The following is a 25,478-nucleotide window of genomic DNA, read 5'->3' as shown; positions in this document are numbered from 1 at the left end:
ATGGGACATTATACAATGCCATGCCTTGAGGCATTTTAAATGTCAAAAAATACCCTAATTTACACTTTCACTTGGCCATGTATTGTTCAGAACAATGTATGAAATATTTTTTTACTACAGAACAGGAAGGCATGCACTGACAGGCAAAATATCAATCATAGAAGAAGAATTCTCAATCAAAAGAACCAACAGGATGGGGTGCCCCACCAGCACTGGGGCATACCATCTTGATGCTATATACACAAAAATAAGCCAACCCCTACCTTCCTTTCACCCTCCTCACTTCTCTATCTCTAAATGATGTCTTGGGCTTTAGAGGGAAAGCTTCCTCAAATGATTCAACATAACATCTAAAAAGCTGCTTACATTGCAATCTACTCAAATCTACTTGCGTTCAGTTAGGCTACACAGACTCCACACAAGCTGCACTGCAGCTTGCCCTGTGCCAGCCATGTGCTGTTTTAAACCCAAGATAATAACATCCTCTGCAAACTGCCTCTTCTCCCTCCAGATGTACGTAAGAACACAAATAGCATATTAAAATGCTATTGCTCTTTTGCTGTCTCTTTTGACAAGCTATTAAGAACATCCAATCTTCTCCCCTATGCTCCTCATAAAGGGACTTAATCTCTCCTTGATACTTTAACTTAGGAAACAGAAGACGGGCATGAAAATCATACTGCATCTAGCCAGACATTATTAATAGTACACAAAGTACAGCAAATATGAAAAGCATCCTTTTTCCTGACCCTTTATTTAAAACCTTTAATTGTTTTTAATTGTAACAGAAATTTGCTGATGAAACCAAAGAGTATATCTATTGCACTACTAAAACACACTTTCCCCCAATTAATTTCCAGTACACATTAGACTGCATTTTGTTACAATCTGCACAGAGATTAACTCAACCAAAGCACACAGCACTGTAACGTTATTAACTCATATTTCATTGAAAGGTCATTTTCCCCTTGGCTGTGTCTAGAGGAGGCTGCAGTTAAATACCTCACTATCCCATCCACAGAATATAAATAGAACTATGTAGCACTGTTTTTATTCTTAAAAACTACTGTCCTGCTGACTTACAGGGCTTTATCCTGTGATCATGGATAAATACGAATGCAGAACACTTCTGGTGATCAGGCCCTTTCTAAATTTCCTCTTAAAAACATCAAGCTCTTTTGAGTTTATTGAGACAAGGTTCGCTGTTAATTGCATTTAAAACCATTTCAAAGATTTGCATCTGAAAGACAGTGAGATGTTTTGAAAGTTTCATCATTTACCTCTAGCTTTGATCTCACAAGACGCCATGGAGGAAAGCACATAAGTTGTAGTAAAAATGCTCACCTATGGGAAGTGTGATAGACAGTATTTCTTCCCAGGCTATGTGTATGCAATACTTTTCAGACACAAAGTGACCAGTTTTAAAAACATAGCAGGATTAGCAGCTACACAGACTTATTGTTGGAGCTGACACATACCCTACAATAAGTTAAGTCTATGTATTAACAATGTATTTTCCCAAATAATTCTAAATAAAAATTCCTAATCTTTAGTATATAAGAAAGCTTACTGTGTTGTTTACGATTTTCACTACTGTGTGCCACTGCTCTATTTCATTTAGTAACCTACAATTTCTTAACACTTGGCAATATACTTTGTGTAAACTACACACCATTTTTGTTCTAAAGCATCACTCGGTTTTTCTTCCTACACTCCCATTGCGTGGGTGGCACATAAAGCAAATACCTCTTCCTGCTGGTGCAGTTGCCACTTTTCATCTCTAGTACAATATTCATCTAATCAGACAGCGCCTGTAAATGCAACTTACAAGAGCAGGTTGTAATTTCATTAAAGATGTATTTACTGAGCTGAACCAGCTGTTCTGGGCTGGAATGCAAAAAAAGACCCATGTGATTGCTACTCAGTCATTTTTAAGACAACTGAAAAATACATTTGCTGAGCTAACCTCACTCTCCCAACGAGCTGGCACTGCTAGCTTCTTCTGTGTAGGAGGTTTAAACAGTTATTACAGTGTGTCATAAATTTTAACTTGTAATTGAAAATCTCTTCACTTCCTCAAAAAAAAAAAAATCCGTATTACTTGCTATGTAATTACAGACTATGCAGCTGCTCTCTTCGGCTTTGCTAGAAAATCTGAAGACATGAAACATTGTACAAACCTTATTCAAATTTTATTACATTGCTCGTCATAGATATGCCACTCTCATCCTGTAGACTCTCAAATAATATTGCTTTCTCCCTGTTACCAGGACTAAAAAGCAAATGAATCAAAAGTTGATCCAGGCCATATTGAGTTCCTCACCACACAGGAGACCATCAGCTCCTTGGCAGGAAAGTGCAACCTCTATTTCTGCCAAGCAGACATCAAAAGGAAAGCTACCTGAATATGCAGCTGGAAAAAAACTTGAACGTATAAAGACAATTTTTATTTAATTTTCAGTAGGTCCTGGTCATTATGCATGGCCACAACTGTCTGAGTTGCTTTAGTACAATTTTTGTGCCATTTCCTTGTGTCACTTATAATGAAAAGAAACTATTCATGACATAGTGAACCTAATATTTCAGCCAAGACTAGTGACCACACAATATCCCATTTGCCTTCAGCAGTCTGACATGAGTCGCACTTAATTAACTATTCCTTAGCCTTTGTGTACTGTGGAAGCTATGGTGCGATGCTGAATTTTTAGAGCAATTAAACTAAAATATACACCATGCTCCCCTACTCATGATTCAAAATGCATTTCAGTCTTGGGTCACTGATTTGAAATGAACAGCTTCTGCAAAAAAGCTTTACACACCCCAGACCTCACATTGTCCTTTGTTTCACTCTGTCGGTGCAGTATCAACATTTTTAATAGCAAGTTATTAATTTACTGAGATTCGTTTAGGCTCCAAAAGAATTTTCAAATCTGAAGAATTTAATTAATTCATTATCACAACAATGTAAAAGTACTATTGAAACAGGTGACATACATAAGTCATGACACTGTTTCCTTCTGGTCCTTTCTTATCACTTCCTTAGTTTCTGCCAAGGCACACACAGAAAAGCTCCCTTATGAATATCACAGCCTTTGAAATCTCTAGTCAGGTCTACACAATGTTGGACAAATAAATGCCTTTGACTGCTAATGAGACCTGTTTTTGCTAGGCATTTTGAAAACTTCCACTGTAAGAGCTATTTTAAGCTTTTAAATTCAAAATAGAGGCTATCATAGTTGTCTTAGATCAGTAATTGAACACAGCTAAAATTTGAAGCGAAACCTTGCACCCTCAGAATAAACTTATGTCCATCTGTTCTCAGTTTTAAAGAACGGTCATTCATAAATTTCTGTGTAATTGCATGGATAATTCAACAAAGTGGCCAAATACTTCCTTTAGTCATGTTTCCAAACATAATTTCTTTAGAAGTTGCTTTATTTTCTCATTCAATCCAGTTGCAACTGGAGATGCTTGCAGTTCACCTGGGACCTTTATAATTAATACTGTGACAACTTAAAATTATTTTCCAGTTATTACTCAACACACCAATCAATGGAGCAATACTGTTTATATTTGTCACTAGAAATTACTGGTTTTACTTTTCTCTTTGCATTCACGTGTCACTAAAAAAGCTAAAAGGAAATAAGATGGAAAAACAGTGAAGGATTTCTAAAAGATTATGGGTCTGGTATCACCGATTCTGACATTCAGGAGGAGAAAATTATAGATACAAAATGTGTAAAAAGATTAAGTTTATCCTACTTTGCTATCACTGAACTAGACACTTTTGAAAGTTGAACTGACAATAGACACACTTAAAAATTGCCAATAATTGTTGAAACAGGTATCTGGCCTAATTGTCTTATAATCTGGGGATGAAACTGAAAGGAAATAGTTGAAAAAAAAAATAACAGGTGGATGTGCAAAGAACATCATTAGTTGTAGAATCAGGAAATTGATATTGAAAACTATAAGACAAATAGCTGCACAGATATGCTCAGAAGGATTTATGCATGTACATAGAATAACAAAGGGAATTCCTTGAGGGTTTCATATTTCACTGTAGATGTTAAAATGCTTAAAATACAGAAACTTAGGAGCTGAAAGCTAATCCCAGTTTTACCCTCAAAAAATTAAAAAAAAACCCTCCCACTTCATCAGGGAGGAAAAACTTAGAAATTCTCTTCTAAATTTCTAGAATTCCTATATTACTGTTTTCTCATCCATTCATTCAGTCAGGCTATTCTGGGACAAATTTCATTGCTTGCATTAAAAAACACAAGAAAAACAATAGCTATTCCTTTATATGCACCAAAATTATCTTCCTTGATTAACAACATGCAGCATAGTTTGGAAAATTCCACTTTTTGGACAATGAAGACTCTGCTTGCATATCTTGCTATACAAATGATACATTTTAGAAAAGAAAACATATAGTCCTGATCATCAGAAGCATTTGAAGTGTACATGTTGAACTCTACCAGATAACCACAATCTACGTGTCTCAGGTGGTGATAACATGCTACATGGGCAGCGGCAGTGGTAGTACTCTATCACCCAAGGTGGTCTCCAGTGCAGGATTCTGCAACCTTGCCTCCCTTTCACCTATGCCTGTGATGTTCTGGAAAGTGGACATAAGTAAAGACATACCCCCACTTTCTTTTTTTCAGATGCCAAAGCACAGTTAATGTGCCAAAGCACAATCTTAAACAGCAGTGTAAAACCACTGCAAAACATTGAGTAGTTTCTGAGCCTGAAGTTGATTATAATAAGAATGTATGTGACAAGTCTTCTTTTCTTTTAGTTAAAAGCCCAGTGAAAACTCCTCCTATACTTCCTGTTTCATTTATTCTTCTTTAGAAATATGAATGAATGGGAAAAATTACCTCAAAGCACATATTACTATATTTTTTACAGTAAGATAAAGAGAAAAAGAAGGAACATAGTAATTAAACAATCCCTACTAAAAGAGCAACCAAATCACATGCACTGTTGTTTTATCATCTACTACTTCTGTGACCTAGAAGTGATTTTAAACAGAAGCAGCACAATAGGAAGAATAAACTACAGAAGCACAGTGTATTTACTCAGGACTATTCTACAATGCATAGCTAAATAGCAAGCATAGAGAAAAAGATGAGCCTGCCATCCAAAAGTATGCTCTTAAAAATAATATTTTTAAGATATTATATTATATGCATACACATCTATCAATATATTTTTTTTTAAAAAAATGTAATCGCTTATTTTTTTTAAATTGCAAGGTAATTGATTTTAAAAGGTAGTATTTCTATGTATATATAAACATACCTCTACTTATATAAAGGTTTTTTTCTGTATTTTGTATTGTTACATTAATATATTTAACTAAAGAATTGCATGCTCACATGAGACATTTTGCAGAGATGAGGATGTGGAAAATAAAAAAATGTATTCTCCAACTTGAGTTTCGGGATTTTGTTAAAGATTTAGCAATTGAGAAACAAAATATATTAAACCAAGTCCTCAACATGACTAAGTGCTGCGTGACTCCAAGGAATTCTGACACATGAAAGCGTATGCAACATTAAGCATCATATTTAGCAAGTGGATGAAGACTGCTAGATAACACGTTTACCACGTTTTTCACCTTGTTGGGGTAAAGATGTAAGACATGCCGTGATAAAGACAGTAGAAAGCCATGTCTAACTTGTTTTAGTTAGGCCCAGTTTAGCAGTCCACTCACAAAGCACTTAATATATGCTGACAAAAACACCATTGCAGCTGCCCTTTTTTTAAGATCACGATTGGAGGAGCAAAAATAACACTGGCAGCCAACCTATGTTAAGTCCCGTGTTTAAAGAACTCATTTAAAGAAGAACTAGCTTTTTTTTTTTTTCCTTTCTATTCACATCTGTTGAATTTAAAAGCAGTGTGCCAGAATGAATCAGGATTCACAGGGGCAAAAGGATCGGCTGGGTTCTCCTTCCTGTTCCCAGACCTATATCTGTGTCAAGATTTTTTAATCTAATAATGATTCAGCTCCAAAACTAGAAAGAGTTTCAGAAAGCGAGGACCAAGCATTGCTCTTTTCATCTGAGAGAAGACAAGATAATTCAATGCCCTTTTATAAGACAGACTCTCATTCCCTGATAACTCTGGATTTTCCTCTGTTTGTTCCTGATTCAATGGATCTTTCTTGAACACAAGTGGCCTGCTTTAAATTCCAGCTTTGTTTTCCACTTCTGCTAGTTCCTTCTTTTGTTTCCTCAAGAGGAAGGTTTCCAAGACTTAACAGACATTAGCCAAGGAGCCAGCAAAGCCCACCACAGCACTTCTAATTCATCCTGCTAGTGCAACAGGGAGGCTCTGCAACTCTCCAGACAAGTTTTCTGTTTCACTATCAGTGTATTATTGTGAAGTCTACTATCATTAGTACATTCCTGGAACATTTTTATTTTTTTCCAGCAAATTCAGCGAATACCCATGTACTCACAATACCTATGCATCACTTTTCTTTCTTCACCAGGAATCTACTACCTTGGACAAATCAACCCAGAATGGGCTTATCTGCTCAGCTGGCTCTGAAACAGGATTTATATTACTAAAGACGAGAAATATGGGAAATAAATCTTGCCTATAATATCAAATAACAAATGATAAGTAGGAGGGAGTGATTCCAGTATTACTCAATAATTGACATTTGCAAGTATGCGGAACATGAATGTTGCTCTCACCTTCCTCTTGGTAAGTCTGCATCATCTTTCTTCCACCGGACTGTTGGTGTGGGATCCCCCTGCACCTGGCACCGGAAATCCACAGCCTCCTCCTCCAGAACCACTTGGTTAATGGGTCGCCTGAGAAACGTAGGCCGTTCTTGAAAGAGACATTAAAATTCTTTAGTGAGTCAGAGAGTTGAAATGAATACTTTTGATTTTTCAGCATCTTTTTGTTTACACAGAACGAAGAAAGGAAGCTGAGCTCCACAAATTCAGACAAGTGGAACTGATGGTATGCATAAAGAGCCCAGAAGATGACTGACAGACAGGAGAGGTGGTGGCTGCTGCATCCAGCCCTCGCAGGAGAGCTGAATGCCACGAGAAGGAAGCCTGTGGATTCGGATTGCCCACCTGCCATACCATTGGAGAAGCCTCCAAGGACGTGCCTTTCCATGTGAAAGTTTTGGGTCTGCATTGCTGTATACTCAGAGTGTGATCTAAAAAATCCTGTCTGCTCTAGTGATACATGAGCTGCCAATGGAGATAGCCTGCCTTTGGCAATAATCAATATCTTGATGCCTCCAAGGGAGATGTAAACTCTGAGTTATGCATCTTAGGTAATTGTGGGCTATTGTACAGAAGTCAGAGCTTCTTTGATCCTTGTTGCTAACTTCACCATGGAAAAGTGAATTCAGTCCTGAATAGTAAGTTCTGTTTAGCCTTGTTATGTTAGCCTGCACAGCTACAAATAGTATTAATCATCACAATGTTGTACAGGCCTGCTTAAAATCCAGATGCAGAGCCACAATCTGATCTCAGTTATAGTGGTACAAACTGAAAATACTGCTAATTTCATTTCAAAGGATGTCACTGCGGTTAGACTCCAAGTTGCCATTGGATTGCATAAATTTTATTCTATCCTTACCTAGCCATACCACACTTTTATTGTCATAAATTATTTAAGTTAGAATCAAACCATTATAAGACTGGGTTTATACGGAACAGTATTTCTACTTGAGACAGGGATTTATTTAAAACTGGTAACACACTATGTTTCACATTTCATTCTCAGAAAGTTGAAGGATATGATGTCACTGAAAAAAATATTCAGAATTAACGCAGATGAAAGCAATACCAGACTCTGACTCAGGCAGATTGTCTTGATAACTGCAGGGCTGAGTTTATGTGTTTGCTATGCCTGTTTACCATATCCAAGTAACAATAACAAAAAAAATAAATTAAAAGAACATAAATAAGGCTGCAAATCAAGCATGCAGCACCTCAGTGCCAGAAGTGCCAGAACTAAGGCCGCCTGTGTGCCCTTTAATCACTCCCTCTCTGTTTATGCCTTATGGGGCTGGTTGCAATTATATGAACACATACTATTTTCCCCCCAAACACCTCCAGATTGTTGATATTAATTTAATAAGCAGGTGTTTAATATTTTGCTTTAGTTGTACCATTCAGTGGGTGGCCTCCTGTCATACTGCTCAAATTTCACTTCAAAGACAGAATTATTAATTTCTGCATGACCTCTATTACACCTACCTTAATACTTCATAAACAATTCACTTATTTTCGTAGCTCCTCTCTTAGGTGCAATGGAGATGAACTAGAGCAAGGTAAAAATATCTGCTCCATTTTGATACTCAACCGGAGACATAAAATTTAATTTTTTAGGGTTTTTTTTTTAATAATTTAGCATTAATTTTGTGTGTTCAAAGCTCAGCTTTCTCCTTATTTCTCCCAAGCCATTGCTTTTGTCCTGTTTCTAGTCCTGCGCAGGACCTGCAGGTTCCAGGAACATTTGGGCAAGTAAATTTAGTTCTAGTCTATCCTTGCACTTTGAAATCTCAGCCTTTATTCCTTTTCAGGTCTATGTACCAGCCATATATAATCTTCACTACCACCAGCTTCTTCCTTCCCTGTGCATATAACCTCCTGTCCCCTCCCAGTCTTCAGCAAGGTTTACTCCTACCCTCACTTACATGTCTTTGCCAGCCTGTGCCTTGAGTCCCTGTCTGTTCCAGCCACTGGCTATGCCAGGTCTCCCCAGATGCTTACTGCTTCCTTAGCCGATTTGTCTCCTCCTAGGCTAGCCTCTGCTGTTCAGAGCTGAAACCCAGAAAGTTCACGAGTTCAGTCTCTCTTCCAACTATCCATGCCTCTTCTTCACACCTCACAGTAAACTGACTTTTCTCCACTGTATGTTCAAACTACACCTGAACAGGAGCCTCTTTTCTCTGTGCCACTCAAATACAACCCTTTAATGTTCTATGTCCACGTGTGGATCTAGAAGGCAATATCTTAATTAAACTTCCTGTGAATTTGCAACAGGTTTTTATTCATAACTTCTCTCCTAAAAAGTGCTCAGACCAACCCCCCTATGAGCTCATATTCAATACATTCTACATTTTGGTATGTGTCTTTCAAGACATGATCCTAAACCAAGAAATTTAGATCAGTGTCTTACAAGTGATTTAAAGACCCTGATTCATTGAATTCCATATTGAATTTAAATATCTCTGCACATGTCTGTATGTTGGCTTGATCTGCATGAAAAATAATTTAGATCATATTTACAAAAGCTGCCTGTAAACAGCTAAGAAACATATGCGTACATATTTATGAAATTGCTACTTGTGTCAGTAAATGCTTCTATACAGGAGATGAGAATATAAATTCCTATAACATTTTGAGGAGAAACCAGCTGGCAAGACAGTAAATAACCCAAAGGTCATTAAGTAAATCACTTGATTTCACATCAAGACAACTTAGCAGTATACATATGCGTTTGTTTCAGACCAGCTTCTCAAACTGTGTATTTTCCAAAACAGTTAATAGTTTGCTAAAAATAAATAGCTATGTAAGCACAGATCCCGGTTAGCAAAGATAGCAAGTTAGCAACTATCGATAACTGCTATTTCCATTTTTTCATCATCTCCGCATTTTGCAGTGTGAATCAGAAAAGGACAAGTTTCTCTCATGTTGTTTCCTGTATTTGTATCACTCAGACAACCCCTTGAACATATCCACTAGCTAATTACACAGCTATAAAGTGATCAGAGTGAATGCCATTGCCAATGCAATTAACATTCTTTATGTGAGATTAACTGGATTTGAGTCACCTGCATAAGTTGCTTACAACATTAATCTCTCAGGAGACAGTGCTGGCTGCACAAGCATGCTAAATAAAGAAGGTTCCTTCACACATCCAGATCAAATTTAGTTTCAGAGCTATACTTGAGAAAAAATATTATTACTCTGTCAACAGCATTCAGAAAAAATATTCTTGAGAAACAAGAAGAAAGGCTAATAAATTAAAACTATAGATGTATATAAAATTTTTAATATAACTATTTTATAATCTTTCACTGAGTAAATAAAGTACCCAATCCTCAGACTTTCTCTGATGAATATCAAAAATCTTTGAAGAGAACTATAAAACAGATCATAGTTATATGCCACGTCAACCAGTGGTGCTATTACTAGGGTGAACTTTATAACTTCAGAAAAAACTATTTGCAGTTATAAAAGGGAATTGTTAATGCAATCTGGACACACACCTAAACTATGTTGCAGCACTTGACGTATATGCTGTAGGAAAACCTACAGAACTGATCCCAACCAGAAACAAAGGTAAATCCTTTCCTTAATTTGGGTACTGACACTGATAACCCTAGAATTCACTTCCCCCCTGTTTAACTGTTGGTCTGAGTATCACAGTCTATTAGAGAGACTCACATGACCTTCAGATGTATTGTTGCCCTTTCTCTGTTTCTCAAAAAGTTAGACAACCATTTAAGGGACTTCAATCTAATTAAAACAATCCTTACTACCTTAATATTTTTTTCTATGCCGAGGCAACTGCTATAGCGAAGGATTTGATGGTCCCCATAATGTAGAGGCTCAATGTGATTTAAAACTGTCTTGCCTCTCTTTGCTGGAGAGAAGGCATCATTTTTTTTTAAATGATTTTGCATTCTAGAAAGAAGTACTAAAACATGAATTAAAAGGCCTTGGGGAGGGATTTAATAACAAAGAGTTTAAAAATGAAAGCTTTCCTCGCTTTAGTGTTCTGATATAAAGGGAAAAAAAGAAACATTAGATAATGTTTAGATTAGTAAACAAGTTTATTTCACTTCAGAATGCTGACACTAGTGTTGCTATTTCATTAACTGCAACATGATCTGGATAAAGTAAAACTGTCAAAAATGAAAATGTGGAAAAAGACAGGATACTAGAATCACACTAAATTTACCTATGTTGGCCAAATAAATCAAAATACAAAAGTAGATTTTTTTGTATTTAAACACATTCTCCTACTGTCTCTTTTTAGGTACTTTTCCATGTTCCATTTGAGAAACAAAACTTGTGTAGACGTCGCAAACTTCTACACTCTATGCAGTATCCAAGATGCAATGAGCTTACACATTAAAGGCCTGGAGCACTGTTACAAGGAACATGCAAAAAAAGGAAAAATGAGCTTTTAGCAATTGTTAGTGGTTTTCTCCTTTTATAGACGTCTACAACTATGACAATTTCAGTTTTTACTGAGCATTAGATACAGACTTTGGAGACCAAATCAGACCATTTTTCAGAGCAGTATCATTATTTCATTACAATTTGTCGGTGTCTGTGGATATTGCAGAGTCAGACTGGCTCTTTGCAAAATGCCGTAAGTATACTGCAAGTGGGAAATACAAGGATTTGGAGAAAAATGGGAAGATCTTTACTCTGAAAGACAAAATATCCATTGTCAATTTCTCTTTCTTTAACTGTGAAGTTATACCTGGTTTTCATAGATTTTCTACGGGGTTGGGTAAGCTTCTGGGACTAACTTTCAGTATACGACAGGACAAGACTGTCTGATAAGGCCTTCCACAGAGACAGAGCTCTGGAAAGTAAAATGAAGCACATAATCTTCATTAAGCGGGGGTTTGGATTTTTCCCTCGAACATCAAGTCATCACAGTACACTCTTTCTGAAGCTATGGTGTCTCTTTCAGCCTGACAATGCCTAGAGAACATCAAACACAAATACTTCTTCATGCATCAGACAAAAATACCTTTTTATCCCACAGGACCTTATTAGCTGAAAAAAGGTTCAGGTACTAAAGCTAAAATCAAAGATTAATCCAAAATAATCTTTAATATATTTGAATTGACATGTCTTTTAAGACATTTTTGTACTCTTCTTAGTTATGCTATATATTCTTTTGACACTCTTCTAAATATATCTTTTTCCACTGCTTGATGCCAGCCTATTGAAGTTGATATATTAAGGCTTTTATTGATTTCACTGAGGTTCAGAATCAATATACAAGATATACCTTTGTACATACTCTTCAAACATACCATTTTAAGTCTGAAGGAACAAAAAGCAGTTTGAAATAGTGAAAACAACTTGAAAACTTATGTGAGAACAGTGCAATAATGTGACAAAATGATAAAAGGTTAACTTAAACAGTAATTATTACTTTATTTAATTTATGGCTCCATATTATGTATTTACAAACCAAGCTTTCTTGCAAATTGGAATGAAACTGTTTCTGTTTTGAATCTTGTTTTAATTCTGTTTAGACAAAGGCCATGAGCCTAAACACACGCAAAGCAGTCTAATTTAGATCACTTAGACTTTTGAATTCAGCTGTCAGAACAGTGCATCCATAATAATAAAATAACATGTTGCCTCTTTTTGAGAGAGCAAGGATTGATGGATTAGTTATTAACTTCCTTTAAAGGCCAACTTAAACTTTGTCACAGACCTTATCTTCTTGCTTTAGTCCAAGATTACACCTTGGAGTCTCATAGAGGCAAAAAGTAGCAGTGGTGCTTGAAAGAGAAGACTAACAAAATATAACGCATCACGTAACTATTCAAAACATAGGAATGATTTTGGGAAGCACTCCTTATATAATCAGTTTGCTTTATCGTATTTTACTGTGAAAATTCTGCTAGCATAAGAATCATGACTTGAGAACAAAAGAAATGCAACCTTCGCTAACAGCATGCCAAATGCCTACATGTTGAAAATGAGGTTTTCTATGCAGACAGAGGAGAAAAGAAAAATTACGTGTTTTGTTAAAGTTCTACATGTATTACCTACAACCATAGAATCATAGAATCATAGAATCACCAGGTTGGAAGGGACCCACTGGGTCATAGAGTCCAACCATTCCTAACACTCCCTAAACCATGCCCCTCAGCACCTCGTCCACTCCTCCCTTAAAGGGAGGGAAGGGGACTCAACCACCTCCCTGGGCAGTCTGTTCCAGTGCCCAATGACCCCTTCCGTGAAAATTTTTTCCTGATGTCCAGTCTGAACCTCCCCTGGCAGAGCTTGAGGCCATTACCCCTTGTCCTGTCCCCTGTCACTTGGGAGAAGAGGCCAGCTCCCTTCCCTCCACAACGTCCTTTCAGGTAGTTGTAGAGAGCAATAAGGTCTCCCCTCAGCCTCCTCTTCTCCAGGCTAAACAACCTCAGTTCTCTCAGCCGCTCCTCATAAGATTTGTTCTCCAGCCCCCTCACCAGCTTCGTTGCTCTTCTCTGGACACACTCCAGAGCCTCAACATTCTTCTTGTGGTGAGGGGCCCAGAACTGAACACAGTACTCAAGGTGCGTCTCACCAGTGCCGAGTACAGAGGGAGAATAACCTCCCTGGACCTGCTGGTCATGTGGTTTCTGATACATGCCAAGATGCCATTGGCCTTCTTGGCCACCTGGGCACACTGCTGGCTCATGTTCAGTTGGCTGTCAAACAACACCTCCAGGTCCTTCTCCTCCAGGCAGCTTTCTAGCCAGACTTCCCCCAGTCTTTAGCACTGCATAGGGTTGTTACGCCCCAAGTGCAGGACCCGGCATTTGGCCTTGTTAAACCTCATGCCATTGGTCTCAGCCCATTGGTCCAGCATCAGCAAAGGTTATTGAATGGGTACCCAGCCAAGTCGATACATTCTGCATATAGGAAACTTTAATTTTTTCCTCCTACTTCTTTCCAAAGTTCTTACTGTTCATTTTATTTATTTTTTTTCTTAAACTCAAGAAAGGTAAAATCTTTTAGGCTAGGCTTCCATGCTGTTCCCCTCGGGCCATCAGTTACCACCACACTGACTCAGTTTTTCCAGAGGCAATGCCTCAAGCTAAATTTACTGTACAGGGAGTCAGAGACCTGTCATGAGTCACATGCAGAAATTAACTTCGGGTATTACAGAAAAACTTGCAAAGCCAGAAGTAGCAAGTGGCTGATTCGTGGAAAGGTTTGAGAACTAGTATGTAACAATTCCTTTTCCTACGGATTAGCACTATCCTCATATTCCAACCTATCCATGTTCAAACTTATGAGTCATATTAGAGGAAGACTGTGGACTTAATAAATGACTTGTGGTTTTGCCTATATTCAGTAAAGTCAATCTGAACATGCACAGCCAATCTGATGTTTCCCAGGGTTGCTGGATTTATTTGATTTATTGTGTATGTTTAGGCTGATTGGACTGCCCAGTCAATATAGTGCTTCCTGGAAACATCATGGATAATAGTCTCCAGTGCACTGTGCATGCACCCACGCACCACTTATGCTGCCTGGAGTCCAAGAATGGAGTACAAGCTGCCTTCTTTACGTACAGCATGGACCAGGACTAACTTGGACACATCTATACAGTGAGCTTGATACACTGATACAGAGCTTCAGGGCTAGGTGGCAGCCAGGAAATAGCCACAGGACAGTGAAATTATCTTGTCAGACAGCAGATCATAACCCAAGCACTTGCTATTTTTGTACAGTAAAAAGGAAGACAAGAAAGGAATACCTAGATAGAAGAAGATATTTAGATGGGAAGATACTTAGATAGGAAAGGAAGTTTAAATATATTTTTCTTTCTGTGGTTTAACACACTAATAAAGAATTAAAATATCTCATTTTATTTATTGCTGACTTTGTCCAGTATTCACAAGATAAGCTTGTATGGATTGTATTTTATGAGTTGATTGCTATGATTAAACCCTATAAAAATTCAGAATAATGTAATTGGCTGTGTAGTATTTTATGTATCAAGACAAACCTAATATTTTTCATACCTCTGCAGGAAATGAAATTACATGCATACTTCAATTTTTATTCCGACAGTTCAATGAATTTTAACAAATTATTTTCTTAAGGATTTTTTAGGCTTTGTAGTTTAGGACTGCAATCTGCTTGCTAGCCACAGGGAGTATTACCAGAGATTATCAGTACTTAAATTGATGAAGAAGATATGTCATAACTCTTTTACATCTGTATAAAGGCACAACTTAAACAGATTTGCTGTAAATGAGATAAGCAATTGTTACAGATCCCTTCTGTGGATTTTCTTTGCAAGGTATACTCATTGTGTCTTTAAAAGTCATACGCTTCCATGAATCCACAACTAATTGTAGTAGAAGCTTTTACAGTCTTGCAATGCTGGAAAGCAGCAAACCCTCAGTCACTTATGAGTCTTGTCTAAAAAACATTTCTATGCCTTTTGTGAAATTCATAATATGTTTTTTAAAGTGGACAAACACTGAATTGCACATACATGTAGACAAAGATGGCAATATGTGTGACTGGGTTTTCCAGTGCACCATATTAGGCAGAAGACAAAAATCAGTAAAACCTTCAGAATGGACATTAGGACTCCTGTGATAAGTCTTACTAGAATTACAAGAAGTCTTGGCTGGAATTTCAATATTGCATCAAGGATATCAAAAACGTGTAGCAGGAAGGAACATCAACACAAACAATTCCTTTCTCTTTTGTAAGTATACACGCATTTTCTTTAGCAGTGAGAACTTTTTTTTTCCATATTGATTTTCTTTTGTTGGCTCAAGACTTCTTGACTAATTCCTACAAAACCACAGCTAATGGTGAATAGAAATATCATGATGCAGGATGTACCACAGAATGATTTTGTGGCTTTGCTTCTTATCCACTTGTTAGCAGAATGGATCCAGTTCTGGCTTCACTATTACTCTATTCTTGTTCTAGGCCCTTGCCATAGGGCAAATGATCCTAACAATTTCTTGCCTTGCCCATCAGGTCTGGAAGCTCTTTTGCACAGGAAAACTCTCCTGTTTTGATTCATTCAGCAACACCAAAAACCTAAATGATGCATTGGTTTACAGTATGAAAAGCTGTTTCATGCCCTTTAAATAACAAACAACAATAGTATCTCTCTATATTCCAAAAGCTGACCTCAGGATTTTCTCCAATGACTTTTTACTGATCAATTGAGGTCTTCTGTGCTCTCCTACAAAGGTTAGATTTCACAATCCCAAGGAATAAGGAATTATTTAAATAGGCAATACCACTCCAAACCTATTAAACAGGCATTGTCAACTGTATTAGAAGTGGCTTATTTACATTTGGCAATTTTGTGAAAGACATCATTATGTCCTGCATTATGGTCTCTAAGTGTATGCATACCACTAAGCACCTCCAAGTAGAGTGAAACTATGTGCTTAAAACAAAAATGTTGGGCCATCACAGCTTCATAATTATAAATTGCAGCCTTTGAAATCTGGTCTTCAGAAACTGTGAAATGCAGCTTAAGCAGTACTATTGTGTTTCCTTAACCTTATTTTGTCTCATATTTTGATTAAACACCCAAGTCAATTCAGCCTATGACATTTGTAGTGAAAAGGAAACAAAAGCTTGAGTTGCTTTACCAAAGACAGTCAGTTCTGCCGGATCACTGTCTCGCTCCCCCACCATGTTTGTTCCAACACAAGTGTACATGCCAGCATCGCTTTTTCTTGTATTGGAGATCATCAGCTTCCCACCACGTATCTGTTTCAAAACAAGGAATAGATTTTTAACTTCTGATAAAAAAAGATATCAGAAAAAAAGCTATCTTTTCAGGCAGTGACTTCCACAACTAAGACATTTAAAAGTTTTTTTTTTTTTGCAAGTATATATATGGCTTAAATGTTATAATCCTTTATACTTAAATATCTAAGCTCTTCTAGAATGTAATTTATCCTCCTGTCTGATTTTAACTTCATTTCAGGTGGGTTTTTTTTGTTTTTCATTAGATGCTTTACATTTCAAAGTGTACTTTTTTTGTTGCCTCTTTGGCAAAGCAGAGTGCTTGTATTTTTTGCATGATGATACATATGTAAAGCACTCTTGACATCTCTCACAAGAAAAAGACAATGTTACTTAGTTCTATTCAGTGCATTTTATTTTACTGGTGTCTGAACAGTTTCCATGTTCACTGAGTAAGACAAATTTTCTCATTTCCTTGATGCATAAAGGCTGAATCCAGCCCAAACTGAGAATTCACCTGACTCCCAAAAGACTTAACATTTTCCTGTCTACAAAGGATGGTTATAGAGTGAATGAGCAGGGTAGCTGAAAGAAATAATAAAGTAAGAAATTTGCAGCTTGTGAAGTCACAGACAATTTTGAATTTAGACAATAGAGTGCTTCAGAATAAGCTAGGAACACAGCTAAAGAAACTTGAGGGTCAGTGAATGATAACCAGTTCCATGACACTCTTCCTTCCTCTGCTCTTGAGCAGACCCTAACAGAAAGAGCTCAGCCCACAAATAGCAATTACTTGGATTGTTTAGCTTGAACTACCTCCTTAGGCATCCAAAGCAACAAACAAACTTCCTGATAGTACTTCCATATTGAATAAGGTCAGCACTGAATGAGCTACGTACCATTACATACAACATAAAATATTAGTGGATGAATATGAGTAGTGAAAAGCTAAGCATTTGAAAATTAAGAATGAAATACATCACTGCACTCTGAATTTATCCCATTTGCTTGCATATACCATGACAGAATTTCTAATCACTTTTTAAGGTAGATATTTCTGCTGGATTCATTTTCATTCAACATGTGGAATGAACTGTCACACAATCCAACTCGTTTACTCAATATGTATACCTACTTAGTAACAATCATCCTTTAAAGTATAACTTCAGCCTTCATTTTAGAATGTAAATGGCAATTACTATACTAAATACAACATTACTAACGATAATGATAGATATAACTGAATTTATCTTTAAAACATCTCCTGATATAAGTTCTGATAGTCTTATTTCACTGAACTCAAATGTCATTTCAGTGAACTAAGATCTAGAAAGGTAAGGCTAAATCAGTCAAAGACATCCACTGAGTCCCCCATCTAATAAAGCAGCTTACATGACCACATCTACAGCTCTAGTGGACCTTCGTTACATGGGTTTTACAAATCAAGCCTCAAGAATTTCAAATTGGAGACCCATAGCACCTCCCCCACCTTTTGGGAAAGCTCAGAGAAGCTAACTGCCAAGAAGAATGCTACGTCTTTACAGCAAAGTTGTAAAGTTCTGCTGCAGTCAGCTATGGGGCTTCGATGCAGGCCCTGTGCCTACAGATGAACACCTCAGTTGTACTCACACTGATCCGCTCTTCCCTGTCATCAATACGGACTTTATCTTTCTTCCAGTAGATGGTAGGCTCAGGGTGTCCACGAGGTGGCTGGCACTCCAATATGGCAGGCTCTCCAGCTGCCACCACAACATCTGTAGGGTTTTGGCGGAAGTCATCACGTAGCACTAATGTAATAAATGAGAAAAAGAAGAAAAAAAATAGTTTAAGTGATGACATTGTAAGTCAGGGAAAAAAATACATGCAGATACGTATAATATTAAATGAACAAACAGAAGTCTCAACCATTATTAGGTGATGACTTTGTAACTTATATTTACTATAAAAGGTGTCATAAAAGCAAGTTGGTAAGGTGTGACCTTTTGTCCAATAAAGGCAGATTTCACACACGTTTTTTTTTTTTCATTGTTTTTTTCTCCAGATAAGAACACTGTTCTGTATTTAAACTACAAAGATCTAAAGCACCCACTAGTCTTTTGAGCCTTGGCAAGTAGCATTGCTGGTCTGATGTCGAGTTCTTTTCACTACAGAAAACAATGCTGAATATCTGACTTGCCTGTATCTCCAACTTCAGCATAAGCTGGGTAAAGAAGTGACACAATTGATACTGAATTTCAGTAGTACACTTTGATTAATGGTATTGTTATTATTTACTATTATTATTGTTATCACCAAATACACACTGAAGTGATCACCAGTTCTGAAACGTTGTATAAATGAAGATGATGGTAGTGTGCTTCCAGCATATTTATTTCTTCCTTTTATTTTTTTAGTTTTAGTATTCCTCTAACTTTGACCCATGCTGTCCCATGACATTGAAAGGAAAGAACATTTAAATCACGAAGCTGTTTAAGAACTAAATTAGCCAATGCAGGCTAGCTTCTTATGTAAATTAAGCTTCTATAAAGAAGGATTACGTCCAGCTACCTGGCTTCAGTTGTTAAAATGATATCCACATCATCGTTATTCTTCCATGCATGTCCTAGTCTCTAGGTTAATTGACATTCTTATAAACATAAAACTGAAAATAGCTCTAGATGAGCTACTGAAATAGAATTTAGGGCATTTCCCCTCCTTGAATTTCAGCTACGTATGGCTTTCATTACAGCTTTAAAACAGTTCTCGCCCTTAATGGAACCAGGGCCCTCTGAGAAATTAGAAAACACTGTATCCTAGTGAAGGGGCAAGTCAGGAAGAGTTCAGCAGAAATTGTTCAGTCTCATTTCATAAGCCGAGATAATTTACTGCTTTCAATGTTAATAAAATGTACCCCATTTTAACACTTGGAACTGAATGTTTTTCTGTTCTGGAATAAGCCAGAGGAAAATATGAGGTGAATGAGCTGAGGTGAGTGGGCTATACATTTGTGGCACTTAAAATGATATATGAGGCAACTTTTATTGTTTCCCATTTTGGGATATCCAGGTAGATCCCAGGAGAAGGAGGGAATTAATTGGAAGTTAATTCTTTTTCTAATACATACAAAAAAAAAGGAGTGGTTATTTAGGTCTTGCTCTTGAAGCTTAAAATAAAAGTGATAGGACGCAGATGGCAACATATCCAGCTCTGGCAAGAACCTGTAGTCCTCTTAGGTGACACACCCATTTGATAGAGTTTTTCCAACTTAATAACTTAACAACATACTCAACCCCAAAATATTTCTGATTAATAAAAATCGCTATCTTTTGATTCACAATAACCACATTGACAGAAATAGAATTTTTAGAGCTTCAAGATCAATTGTAAGAAATAATAATTTACGTAATGCACAACACAGAAACAGTAAACTGATGATCATGGGCTTCTGACTATTTGGCATTACAACACTTTGCGAATCAAGAAAGCTAATACCACAGCAATTTCAAGGAATGAATGAACCAGAAGAAAAATTTTACAAAATCATCCATTTCAGGAAGCATATTCATATATCTGTCATCACTATAATACATTGAAAGAAAAATTTCTTCTACGCCCTCTTTCATGTAACTGGGAAATGGATAAACATCAACTTTTCCTATTATTATTACACACAAAATAAATATTAATTTTTTTGTGTGTGATTCTTTGTAAAATTACAGAACTTCAGTGCTAATGTATTCATGGAAAATGCCCAGAAAATCAGCAGATCCTATAACATAATGATTTTATACTTCTGACTCCTAACTCCCGGCAGCAATATTAAGGAAAGCGTTTTCCTTGAACATTTCACAGTGCTATAAAAGACTGTCACATTAAACTTCCAGAGGGCAGACTTTGGCCTGTTCAGAAGGTTGATTAGCAAAGTCCCGTGGGAAACAGTCCTTCAGGGCAAGGGAGCCCATGAGGGTTGGGCGCTCTTGAAAAATGAAATCCTATCAGCTCAAGAGCAGGCCATCCCTGTGTTCCGGAAAAGGAGCCGGCGGGGGGAAAAGCCAGCTTGGTGGAGCAGGGTGATCTCAAGATGCGTCAATAAGAAAAAGAAGCTCTATGTGCTCTGGAGGAAAGGACAGGCATCTTGGGTGGACTACAGGGACGAAGTGAGATCGTGCAGGGAAAAAATCAGGAGGGCCAAGGTCCAACTAGAATTAAAACTCGCTAAGTCTGTGAAAGACAACAAAAAGTCTTTCTACAAGTACATTAACAGGAAAAGGAGGACGAGGGAGAATATCCAGTCTCTAGTGGATGCAGAAGGAATAACAGTGACAGGGGATAAGGACAAGGCTGAGGTACTTAATGCCTTCTTCGCCTCAGTCTTTAATAGCAAAGAAAGTTGTTCCTTCTGTTTACAAATCCAAGAGTTAGAGGGGCAGATTGAGGCTCCCGTGATCCAAGAGGAGGCGGTTAGAGACTTGCTTGCCCAGCTAGACGTCCACAAGTCTATGGGGCCGGATGGGATCCACCCAAGAGTATTGAAGGAACTGGCGGATGTCCTTTCCAAACCCCTATCCATCATCTTCCAGAGGTCCTGGCTGACTGGGGAAGTTCCACTAGACTGGAGGCTGGCTGATGTTGTGCCCATATACAAGAAGGGTTGCAGAGAGGATCCGGGGAACTACAGGCCTGTCAGTCTCACCTCAGTGCCAGGGAAAGTCATGGAACAGGTAATCTTGAGTGCTATCATGAAGCACATGCAAGAGAACCGGGTGATCAGGCCCAGTCAACATGGGTTTACAAAAGGCAGATCTTGCCAAACTAACCTGATCACCTTCTATGACAAAATCACTCAACTACTGGATGGGGGAAAGGCTGTGGATGTAGTCTTCTTGGACTTCAGTAAAGCCTTTGACACAGTTTCTCACAGCATTCTGCTTCAGAAACTGTCAGCCTCTGGCCTGGACAGGCGCACACTCTCCTGGGTTGAAAACTGGTTGGATGGCCGGGCCCAGAGAGTGGTGGTCAATGGAGTTAACTCCAGCTGGAGGCCAGTCACAAGTGGAGTTCCTCAGGGCTCAGTACTGGGTCCAGCTCTGTTCAATGTCTTTATCAATGACCTGGATGAAGGCATTGAGTGCACCCTCAGCAAGTTTGCAGATGACACTAAGCTGGGAGGAAGTGTCGACCTGATGGAGGGTAGGGAGGCTCTGCAAAGGGATCTGAACAGGCTGGACTGCTGGGCCGAGACCAATGGGATGAGGTTTAACAAGACCAAATGCCGGGTCCTGCACTTGGGGCACAACAACCCTATGCAGCGCTACAGACTGGGGGAAGAATGGCTGGAGAGCTGCACAGAAGAGAAGGACCTGGGGGTGCTGGTTGACAGCCGACTGAACATGAGCCAGCAGTGTGCCCAGGTGGCCAAGAAGGCCAATGGCATCTTGGCTTGTATCAGAAATGGGGTCACCAGCAGGTCCAGGGAGGTTATTCTCCCTCTGTACTCGGCACTGGTGAGACCGCACCTCGAATACTGTGTTCAGTTCTGGGCCCCTCACCACAAGAAGGATGTTGAGGCTCTGGAGCGTGTCCAGAGAAGAGCAACAAAGCTGGTGAGGGGGCTGGAGAACAAGTCTTATGAGGAGCGGCTGAGAGAGCTGGGGTTGTTTAGCCTTGAGAAGAGGAGGCTGAGGGGAGACCTTATTACTCTCTACAACTACCTGAAAGGAGGTTGTGGAGAGGAGGGAGCTGGCCTCTTCTCCCAAGTGACAGGGGACAGGACTAGAGGGAATGGCCTGAAGCTCCGTCAGGGGAGGTTCAGGTTGGATATCAGAAAAAAATTCTTCACAGTAAGAGTCATTGGGTACTGGAACAGGCTGCCCAGGGAGGTGGTCGAGTCGCCTTCCCTGGAGGTGTTTAAGGAACGGGTGGATGAAGTACTTAGGGACATGGTTTAGGGAGTGTTAGGAACGGTTGGACTCGATGATCCAATGGGTCTTTTCCAACCTTGTGTGATTCTGTGATTCTGTGATTCTGTGACTGACAAATACAGTTCTTAGGGTGATACACAGCAAATTACATTAACTTTCCCTGAATTGTCCCAGCAACTGTGAAGGTTCCAATCAGCCTCAGAATATGAGGCTAAGAGGTGATTTGATTTTATCACATTCCTTTACCCAAGTCTAACTGCAAATCTGGCTTGAGAGGAAGACAGAATTAATGCTACAGGGTTTACTTAATCTTACTCTGTACTTCAGTGCATACGTGAATCTTGAATAGATATACCTATTTCTACCTAAAGCATTCTTTGTTTTGGAGAAAAAACAAAAAATGGTCAAAGAAAAAAGAAACGGGGAAAAAAAGCAGGGACAGAAAGACAAAGATAACAGAAAAATGTGTGGAATATAAATTAAAGAGAGTAAAACAAGTCAGACAGGAAGAGAGGAAATGCTATAAGTTCAGGGAGACTTGAAAACAAAAAGCCAGGTAAAGGAAGAAAAAAGGTAAGAATGAAAGTGGAGAGAAAAACAAGGTAAAAGGCAAAGGACACAGGCAGCCATTTCTGTGATTCAGTGCTTTAATGCAATATAATAATGATGATACAAAGCACAGACATTCATCCGATCAGCACAGCCATCCCAGCACATCCAAATATCACCCTGAGAGAGAAGGGTGATTCATGTATGGAGAAGACCAGAGCATTGGCTGGTGAACTCAGCTGTCCCACTCCAGCTGTACGGAAGGACACAGAAGAAAGGAGTTTCAACTGGAAGTTGAGTTCACACTCATTAACATGGTAAATGGAAAAGTTGTAGTACAGCTTAGTGCATTCACCATAACTAATGGCACAATCATCTGTAAAAACAGAAAAATGGTTGAGAACTGCAAGTGTATTCCTCAGCCAATTATCCACAATTGCTCGGTACTTCCAAATAACTATTACTAAGCCAGAGCACATCACCTTCTCCCCATACTGGCAAGAAGCTTTTGTTCACTTGAGAAACTAGCTCTCCTCAGGGCTGTCTGGGCAGTGTACAAATACTAATGTTTTAAAAATTCAACACAAGTGCAAAAGATTGTCATCAGACTCCGCTTCTTCATGTTCTGTTGTTTCTTCACTTCACACAGCTTTAATGCAAAGTATTTGTGCTTGCATAGGTGTTACCCTACATTTGTCAAGGAATGCCAAAGAGAAAGATCACCAGCATCCTGACCCACCTGCCCATGCTGGGATGTCAGTGCAGCTGGCTCGGAGAGCAGGACTCTGGGGGCTGCTACTCAGCCCCAAGAACTGTTTTGTGATATGGGAAGGCTGCTCCTTTCTGCCAGACCAATGGCTGCACAAACATCCTCACGTTTTGAGAGGCAAAGCCTTGGAAGCACAAAAGCTTCTGGATGGCTACACCTTGCTGTCTGGAAAAGCACGGAGGGACCACAGAGCTGGAAAGGACAGCTAAATTGAACACACAGCCTACAATAGTGCTGTGGACAAAAGTTAATTAAAGTTTGATCGGTATTTTTGTGGCTCGAGCAAGCTGATGCTGCTGGAACAAGTTATATGTCTTTGAGCTGTCACGTCGATCTTTAAGGCATGCAAAATCCTGTACGGGCGTTTACAGGTACCTGCAGGCATAATGACAGAAAGCAAGCCCATCTAGCAACAGCAGTGCTGAGATAAACACTGGCAGCTCATGCACCTGCCAGGGGGAGGGAGAAAGAAGGAAAAAGAAGCCCCTGCTACCAAGGCAACGGCTTCCCAGCACCTGCCAGCTTAGGCCCAAATCCAGGCCACGGTCAAACTGATGCTCATAAACTCAGGGAATTACATGGAAACAATTAATTTCCTCCAGCAATTTATGTAAAGGAAATGGAGATAAAGCCACAGAGTTTATGGGGTAGGAGGGAAGGTGGCAGGGTCAGAACTATTCTAGGCTAGATATCCATGCCTTAATCCTGCTTTCCACTACAACAGCTTTCAGGCCCTTAGAAAGAAAACATTTTTATAGGATTTACATTTACATGATGATTACAAATAACCATCTGTCTGCTTCCACTTTTTCAATCTGGTCCACATCCCATGAGCCCCCAGCCTGTGGTCAGGGCAGCTAAGCCAGAGGGAAGAACTGGATGCCTATCAGGAGGCTTTGGGATAATTGCACTCTTCTCCCGCCAGCGCTTAGCTCTACACCTCCTCCTGGCCACACGGACGGCGAACATCTGAGATTACCCGGAATGGGAGGGAGGGAAAGACTATCTATTTTGCCTCTTTCAATGAATGATAATGTCTTAAAACACAGCTACATCTGTCACGCTGACTAGAGGGTATAAAGAGGTATCAAGTAAATATTAATGCGCATCTGTAACTCGGGTCCTGATAGTTTATCTTCCCCCTCCTATTCTGTTTTACACTTATCTGAAGATAATATTATTCTCAAATAAATATTTTACACAGCCATGTTGGTGGCAAGTTGGTCACCTGCCACAAGCAGGTAGGTCTCCCCCAATGCGAGGCACTGCCTCACAGGCATTTTCCTAAATCCTCATCTTTCCACCCCTCCTTTCGTGCTTCTCTCCTCTGATACATACTGATACACACAATCAACAAGAATTATTATGTCAAATAACTGCCCAGCTGTCATGCAGTGGACAGATTAAAGGATTATAATACTTTAGGTAGCATATGATGCAGGGGGCTATTTTAGAACTTGGCTAATATGTATGATCTACTGAAACGGTCCCTGAGTGAGCTGGCACTACCTGCTGAAGTGGGGTGACAGAAAAAAACAAGGGTTCACAGACAGTCTTCCTCATGAAGAATAATAATACTCTTTGTTTGAGGGCTCTGCTGTCCTACCTCTTTGTTTCAGTAACTGCCTCCGTCATATTTTGTAAGGAAAGTTGTTTAAAAAATCACAACCTAGGCAGTAGGTCTAGGCAAGACTGTCAGCAAATTCCTGAGCTCCCTCTGTATGTGTTGCTTAAAACCGTTACCCTTCATCACTACACCGCTTGACGAAGAGCCCCTCC

At 38.9% G+C, this 25,478-nt stretch overlaps 1 protein-coding gene across 21 annotated transcripts in view; it reads right to left on the bottom strand.

Annotated features, from left to right (window-relative positions):
• Window positions 1–25,478, bottom strand: part of ROBO2 (roundabout guidance receptor 2) — a 928,484-nt gene that overhangs the window by 145,537 nt on the left and 757,469 nt on the right. For all 21 annotated transcript variants that reach the window (XM_054070040.1, XM_054069965.1, XM_054069947.1 and 18 more), the window contains exons 3-5: window positions 18,111–18,268; window positions 16,382–16,502; window positions 6,717–6,855 (exon numbers count right to left, since the gene is read on the bottom strand). In XM_054070040.1, coding sequence (XP_053926015.1) covers window positions 6,717–6,855; window positions 16,382–16,502; window positions 18,111–18,268 — 418 coding nt within the window. The remainder of the gene's footprint in view (window positions 1–6,716; window positions 6,856–16,381; window positions 16,503–18,110; window positions 18,269–25,478) is intronic.

The sequence above is a fragment of the Cuculus canorus genome, chromosome 1 (genome assembly GCF_017976375.1).
Source record: "Cuculus canorus isolate bCucCan1 chromosome 1, bCucCan1.pri, whole genome shotgun sequence".
In the NCBI taxonomy this organism is placed as follows: domain Eukaryota; kingdom Metazoa; phylum Chordata; class Aves; order Cuculiformes; family Cuculidae; genus Cuculus; species Cuculus canorus.
The sequence above is the reverse complement of the archived record's forward strand: the minus strand, read 5'-3'. Positions and strand labels throughout refer to the sequence as shown.